The sequence below is a fragment of the Medicago sativa genome, chromosome 1 (genome assembly GCF_051527215.1).
Source record: "Medicago sativa cultivar Bolivia chromosome 1, Bolivia_mono, whole genome shotgun sequence".
Lineage (NCBI taxonomy): Eukaryota > Viridiplantae > Streptophyta > Magnoliopsida > Fabales > Fabaceae > Medicago > Medicago sativa.
The window spans coordinates 75,422,939-75,431,068 of record NC_140749.1 but is presented as its reverse complement, the minus strand read 5'-3'; the positions used below and the strand labels follow the sequence as shown (position 1 = coordinate 75,431,068).

At 31.9% G+C, this 8,130-nt stretch overlaps 2 protein-coding genes across 2 annotated transcripts; both read left to right on the top strand.

The window, feature by feature from the left end:
* The first annotated feature begins 755 nt into the window (after positions 1–755).
* On the top strand, positions 756–3,929 carry LOC146957431 (pre-mRNA-splicing factor SLU7-like). Its single transcript, XM_085736516.1, has 6 exons — positions 756–916; positions 1,638–1,801; positions 1,917–2,029; positions 2,582–2,992; positions 3,103–3,238; positions 3,351–3,929. The coding sequence occupies exons 1-6, from the start codon at positions 901–903 to the stop codon at positions 3,654–3,656; spliced, it is 1,146 nt and encodes a 381-aa protein (XP_085592642.1). The 5' UTR covers positions 756–900; the 3' UTR covers positions 3,657–3,929.
* Positions 3,930–5,824: 1,895 nt separating this feature from the next.
* On the top strand, positions 5,825–7,414 carry LOC146957430 (germin-like protein subfamily 2 member 4). Its single transcript, XM_085736527.1, has 2 exons — positions 5,825–6,043; positions 6,633–7,414. Exons 1-2 carry the CDS (start codon positions 5,932–5,934, stop codon positions 7,178–7,180), a joined length of 660 nt encoding a protein of 219 aa, XP_085592653.1. The 5' UTR covers positions 5,825–5,931; the 3' UTR covers positions 7,181–7,414.
* Positions 7,415–8,130: the final 716 nt, after the last annotated feature.

Here is an 8,130-nt window from a genome sequence, read left to right as displayed (position 1 = left end):
CCCACTTTCAGTTTTTTTTTTTTTTATTTACTATTGAAATTTTCTCTTGATCAATTCATTATTTGAGTGTGTCGATTATGTTGGGGGTGAAAAAACTGAGCAAAGCCAACAATCCATCTTATTCCCCTTTGTTAATTCCTCATACGAATCACAGGGTTGTATTGGATGGGTTTTTTATGATTGATGAGATTTAAGGTTTGGTAACTGGAAATTGAATTTCATGATAATCTCACAAAAACAAAATATTCAATTTTATGGTTTTGGAAAACCCTTTGAATTAAACTGAATCTTTAGTAAATTCTCTTTGCTGGGTATGAATGTAAGCGTCAATTGATTCTCTTGTTGTAAATTACAGAACGAAGATGTGTTCTCTTTTATTGGATAGAAGAGGAAAGGAGTATACGAGAAAGCTAGTCACGTGAATTTTTAGTTTGCTTTTGTAATGAGATTTTAGTCCGTAGGATTAACTTAGTTTGAACGGCTAGGATTTGGTGTAAGTGGAAAAGACTTACACTTGGTGTCAACGGATCCTGACTCATAATAATAATAATAATAATAATAATAATAATAATAATAATAATAATAGCATAATTAAAAAATGAGATATTTGAGAAGAAAAATTATAAAAAGAATACTGTAAATTTATGGGCTTATCTAATTTGTATATAAATTATAAAAAGAATACTGTAAATTTATGGGCTTATCTAATTTGTATATAAATTATAAAAAGAATACTGTAAATTTATGGGCTTATCTAATTTGTATATATTCCTCCCTGATTTTCGTTATTCACTAACTTGAAATTCTGAACCTTGGCGCTATATATAGCAGGACTCAATTCGAATCAGAGTGAATCATTCTTCTCGTTGTTCTGCGTTTGTTTGTTTCAATTTTCAAACCATGGCAACAGCTTCAGGTACATCTCTTTTTTCCCCTATTCAACTATCCTTTTTTAGAGCAAATTAGTTTCTTGCTGCACAAGTAACAACTTATTCATCATGCAACTTTTGGATCCGATTGAACTTTTTCCCCCTTAGGAAGTTTCTATTGTTTTTTCAGTTATATCCTGATGAAATCACACATAGACTTCTATTCAAAGCTACTAATCAATACTTAGGGTTGTTTGATTTGACTTATTTGATTTTATTTACTAACGTAAGATTTGTGAGACTGTTTGGGAGAACTTATTAAAACAATTTATGCCTTTTTTCGTAAGTTTTTTTAGCTTATCTTCATAAGTTATCCAAAATAGCTTATGAAAAATAACTTATGATGAAAACAACTTATATAGCATATACAAAAACAATTTAATTTTATCTTTTGCTATAGAAAGAACTTATGTAAGCTTACTTATGCTATAAACTGCAAACAAGTTGTTTATCCAAACATGACCTAATTCTGTTTCGTTACTTGTGATGCAAACAATATGGTAACACTTGTGGTATCCGGTGAACATGAAGTTGCTTTTCCCCCTTAGGGTTTCATGGATTTAAAACTCTCTGCATACTTGTTTAGCGAGTTGCTTTTGCCTCTTTCTAATTTTAACTTTAATCTGGTTATGTACTTCTCAATTCACCTTACGCCTTAGTTAGACGGTTTGTGCATGTTTATTAAATTTTGACTGCGGTGAATTGCAGCGGCATTCAAGTCCAGGGAGGATCATCAAAAACAGATTCAGCTTGAGGAAGCCCGTAAATCTGGGCTTGCTCCTGCTGAGCTTGATGAAGATGGAAAGGAAATCAATCCCCATATTCCTCGGTTTATTTCATCTCCACCTTGGTATCTTAAGGCCGCGAGACCTGTAAGTTTTTCCCTACCCTCCCTCTTATTTAATCAGATTTTTAGATTCACATAGAATTGTCATATTTGATATAAAAACTACCAACATATTTATCTGTTTTTTCCTTCCAATATAGAGTTTGAAACATCAAAGGAAACAGATATCTCATCCCAATAATACCTCACCATGGAGCTCTAGAGTTACTAAAACTTTTCAGGCCAGCAAGTATAGGAAAGGTGCATGTGAGAAGTAAGTTATCTCTTTCACTGTTTCAAAATGCATGTTTTTTGTGCCTCCAAATGTGATGGACGCTTCTTGTCTATTAACTTGATAAGAAAACGAGACTTAGTATTTGGTAACATCTGTCTCGGACTGTGTTTGTGCTTGTCTCAATAGTTGTTGAACTCTCTTTTATGAAAATTGTGTCGCCTTGTTTGTAAACAATGTCAAACTAATACAAGAGAACATGCACAAAATCTTTTAACTAAATTCTTCTAGTTAGTTTACAAGCTTGGATTAATACATGGTTTTTGCATCAAAATGACCTTTTCGCTGATTTTGTTGGATATTTGTGCTCATTAGGTTTATAAGTATTAGAGCTATTTTAAATTATGTTCATGGCCAAGATAAAAAAAAAAAGGCAGAATATGATAAATTCTTTTCAACTTGAGTTGTCTAGAATTCCATGTGTCTACCTATACTATCAAGTATGATAACCTTGTTTGTCTCTGCATATATTTAGATCGCCATTCTCTCTTACAAGTTTAGGTTAGTTCTTAAATATTAATCTCGTTTTTATAGCTGTGGAGCAATGACACATGTTGCCAAGGAATGCATGGAAAGAGCAAGAAAGGTAGGAGCAAAGTATACAAACAAGAGCATTGCTGCTGATGAAAAAAAAGAAACTTCTGAAACTTGTGAGCTTGACTATGAGAGAAAACGGGACAGATGGGAGGGTTATGATGTATCAACATACGCCCGAGTCGTTAAGGTGTATGAAGCCAGAGACCACACTCGAATGAAGTTCTTGAAGGAACAGAAGCTGAAGAAATTGGAGAAGGGGGACCAAAATGATGAGGGTGCTGCAATTGATGAGTCTGAAGACGATTTAAGGATAGACGAGGCAAAGGTTGATGAAAGGAAACAAATCGACTTCACAAAGGTTGAGAAGCGTGTGCGAACAACAGATGGTGGGAGTACAGGAACTGTGAGGTAATTTTCATGTTGCTGTCATTTTAAAAGTGCATGGCAGAGTTGATTGGTAATTATCACTTCTAATACTTTTCGTACGATGATTGCAACTGAAATATCTTAATCTTCAGGAACCTACGTATTCGAGAGGATACTGCAAAATATCTTCTCAATCTTGATGTCAATTCTGCACATTATGACCCCAAGACTAGGTCCATGCGCGAAGATCCTCTTCCAGAGTCAAATCCAAATGAAAAGTTTTACATGGTAACTTGGTCTCAAAGATTAAATTTTTTAGGGAACTTGCTGATTTGCTTTATATTATTGCTTCTTGCATGGTTATCTTGTATTTGGGTTAAAATTTGTTTTTGTTCTGTAGGGTGATAACAATTGTAGAAATAGTGGTCAAGCTTTGGAGTTCAAGGAATTAAACAACTATGCTCGGGAAGCATTTGACAAGGGACAAGATGTTCATATGCTAGCAGGTCCTTCCCAAGTTGAATTGCTCCATAAGAATTTCAAGGTCATGAAGGAGAAATCGGCGTCTCAATGGAACAAAACTATCATTGAGAAGTATAACTATGTAGCTTTGAACGACCCACTTCCAAGAGAACTTCTGCTGGGTCAGAGTGAGAGGCAAATTCTGTATGATCGTGCTGGTAGAATTATTAAGGGAGAGGTATAAGAAATGCATTCTATATCCTTATTGCATCACAATTTCAAGTTCCATATCAATCTTACACAAAATGCTTCTTTGTGATATCGCTGGATTTTTTACATGATCTGTTAATTTTCCCAGGGATTCATTATTGGTTTTTGTTCAACTCTAAGCATCATGCTTTTAGGCTTTGCTGTTCTGTAGGATGATAATAATTGTTATTTATTTGTTGCTAAAACATATTTTAATCAATCTTCACCGTCTACCTCATATGCAAAATAAAATGCCAGATTCATTGCATGCTTCCTCTTATTAGATGTTTGGTGCATAAGATATGATAGAGAGGGTTAAGATATAAAGGAGGATTTGATATGATATAGACAAGATAACAATTATCCTATCATAGTATCATGTGTTTGACACGTCCATGATATCAAATATGACAACATTATTTTATCGTATCATGTTTTTGTTATATAAATATATATGAGACATGATCAATTAACACCATGATCTCGAACTTAATAATATGAATAATATGTCATCTTTGATATTTATTTATCGCATAATGGTATTACAAAATTGATTGTTGGATTGAAAGGTATATAGCATAGATCATATCTATAAAGTTTGGGCTGACTTTTTCTCCTTCCAATTATACCCTTTAGTAAATTGACTATAAGGATGCTTTTTGTTGATGTAATCCAAAAAGATAAGAATTTATATTATGTTTGTTATATTTTTTTGAAAGAAATTAAATTTGTTATATTGTTGGTATAATTGAAAAAGATAAATATAGTTTGTTACAATATAAAAGTGCAAGATATATATTATCTATACCTATATTTTTAATCAAATTCAAATTAGTTTTAATTAAAATTTCATAAAAACTTGTACAAAAAAAAAAATTCATAAAAACTTCTGTTTGTAATCTATACCATTAGCACAATAAGAAGAGCGGATAGACGGGCACAGTGCCTGTCTAAACGCTAGCATCAATGAAGTACATCAAAATTACTTTGTTTTTTAAAAGTTCATAATACGTTAATTTTGATGTATCTATTAAATGATTTTCGATTAATGTTAAATTTTATAGACATGATCTTTATTATAATATATTTCAATTCAACGGTCAATTTTGTAATATATTAAGGTGTCAAAGTTTAAGGGTGACCATATGCTTTGCTTTCTGTGTTCTTCGTGCGTGCGTTTTCTTTCTATTTGACATGCTTCTCTTCGTCTCAAACGACAAAATTATCCTTGTGAAACAATAACATTTTTTTCTAGATTAATATGTAATACTTTTAAATTTCTAAATTAATAAAATGTGTTTCAATAATTTTATATAACTTTTTATGAACATCAACTATTCATCGGCCGTGGGAGTCTAATAGTTTTTGCTAAATAAACTATCATTTTAGTCTCTAAATTATCTCCCTATCTCTAATTTAGCCCATAATCTATCTATACAAAAATAATTAGTCCCTAGAGTGAATGATATCCATCAACTTAAACCGTAAAATATATGAAAAATTCATCAAGTTAGTACATAACAACTTAATTTAAAAAACTAAAATGACAAATTTTATATATTTAGGTACTATTTATTATATTTACACCGAGACTAAATTGTAGACAATGTGATAGTCTATGGACGAAATTATGAATATTAATCATAATTAGTAATACTTAGTTTAAGTGATTAAATACTGGTATTAATTATAATTCATTTTTTTTAATCGGGTATCCTCCGTACGCAACTGCAAAAGACTAATCCCTAGTATTAATTACAATTCATTCGAACAACATTAAAAATTTATTTTTTAAAAAAAAGAAAGAAAGAAGGGGATAGATCTGCTTAATAATACTATGCATGATGGAATATAAAGTTTAGATCTGCTTAATTATCACCATACATTACATTACATCCCTCACCAAACCTCTTTTCATTGGACTGTCAATGTTCACATTTTCCCAGCAACCAACGAACTAACTAATATGTATGTTGATTTCTATTCAATAATTTCACACGTATAGTTATCTTTCAAATAAAGACTTTTTACTCAATTGCTTTGAATTTAAGTTGAAGGACTTTTTACTAATACTTACCATCACATTTGGTCCATCCACTCTATCAATAACAACCATTGCCTTATGCCATATATAAATAAAATCGTATTGCAACATTTCTCACCATCCAACTCAACTTTCTTCTCTCTTCTCTCTTTTCTGTTTCCATTCATTATTGATCTAACGCATTAAATAATAATAACCATTTTTTTGAAACAAAATAACAATAATCATGTCACCAACAAATTGGACAATTTTTTTCATTTTGTGCTGTGCCATCTCATCTACCTTCGCTTCTGATCCTGATACACTTCAAGACCTTTGTGTAGCTCTTCCATCATCAGGTAATGTATAATGCTTCATGTATATGGTTTTATCATTTTTTTTTAGCATCAAAACATTGTACTACTATTATCATTTTTTTGGCATCTCTAACTTAGTGTTATGTTTGGATGATCAATGAGTTTTGCAAAATCAAGGTGACTCTGTGAGTTTGTTGAAACTTCAAAGTGTAGCTATTGCTAAAATTGTGGAGGTTCATCGTTATGTCGTTTTCACTTGAGTTTTTTGCACTCTCATTTGCTAATTTGATTCCCTTATGTACTCTTGAGGGTCTGTTTGGATTGGTTTTTTTAATATGTTAATATTAGTATGCTAGTTGTTATGTTAGTATATTTTCTTTCACTAAGATTTGAACTCCGATTCTTTAACTCCTTCAAATTCCCTTAGCTCAACCGAGTGAACTATGCACTCTATAAGTAAATTTCAGCTCATTGCTATAAGCTCTCCCGTGTGATTATGAAAACAACTTATATAAAAATAGTTGAACTGGATTGTATACTATAAACATTTGATTAAATTGTTTATGCAACTGGAACTTATTGTAATAGAAGTAGCAAAGTTATGTCTAATATTATGGTATGTCTTATGTAGGTGTTAAGGTGAATGGATTTGCATGCAAGGCAGAGTCAAATGTAACAGCAGCTGATTTTTTCTTTGATGGTTTAGCAAACCCTAAGGTTGTCAACAACACTGTAGGATCTTTGGTTACTGCAGCCAATGTTGAAAAAATTCCTGGACTCAACACATTGGGAGTATCTTTATCAAGAATAGACTACAAACCTAATGGTCTTAACCCGCCACACACACACCCTCGTGCCACTGAGGTTGTTTTTGTGTTGGAAGGTGAATTAGATGTAGGTTTTATCACTACATCAAACAAACTCATTTCTAAGTCCATAAAAAAAGGTGAAATCTTTGTGTTCCCAAAAGGGTTGGTGCATTATCAGAAGAATAATGGGGATAAAGCTGCTTCTGTGATTTCTGCTTTTAACAGTCAACTTCCTGGTACTTTGTCAATTGTTTCATCTCTGTTTGACTCTACACCAACGGTTCCTGATGATGTTCTTGCTCAGGCCTTTCAGATTGATACTAAACAGGTTGATGAAATAAAGACAAAGATTGCTCCTAAGAAGACTTAATTTATAATATTCAAGAAAGGGAAAAAGTTCAGTGTTTTGACTGTGTTTTCAATCATTTTTACTTTCTATTTTTGAAATAATAATTCTTGAAGGGTTTTGATGATTATTGTACTTGTAACATTTATTATGGTGTTGCATTTTGTTACTTGATATGGAATCGAGTATAAAATAATTGTATAGAAGATTATATATAGTACGTTGTGATGATAATAATAATAATGCAAATTCTATGAAGTAGCTAGAATGTGTCACATTTTATGTGGGATATATGGTTTCTTTTCTTCTGTCTGTGGTTATAGCTGCTTTTGTGGGCATTGAACAAGGATTGTACTTGTAGCTTTATCACCTCACTTTCTCTATCATAATGGTTAGATGGTAAGAAGCATACATCTTAAAAATTATATGAGATAAAAAAAAGAATGAGAATAAAAAAAGGGATTTTGAAAAAACTACATGAATAAGATCAAATTCAATATTTTGATCCAATATTTTTAAATAAATTTGGGTATAACTGAATATTTTTGGGGTGTTGCTAGAAAAAGAATGTAATACTACAAGGTGATTGCATAACTTAAGTGTCGGTCAATTTATGCAGAATTTTTTGGGACCATATATGGTATTACTTTCCAATCTTACAAGGGGATTGCATATTACAATCTTACTTTCTGGAACCTGATCCCAATCCCATACCTGGTGGTAAAGCTATATTGATGTTCCCACTGCAACTCAACAACATACTTTTGTTCAAGTGCTAACTAATGCAAGTGATATTCATCTGACTGACTCAATTACATTAACCTTGTGTAAAAGGCGGTTGCATATCCATAAAAATCTGAGGATAAATACGAGGGTTGAAAAAAAAAAAGTTTGCACTGTTGCATCATTGTGTTGAAGGGTGGGTGAGAAAGGCTATCTGCTCCTGAAACTACAAACCAAACAATATGCCGGTC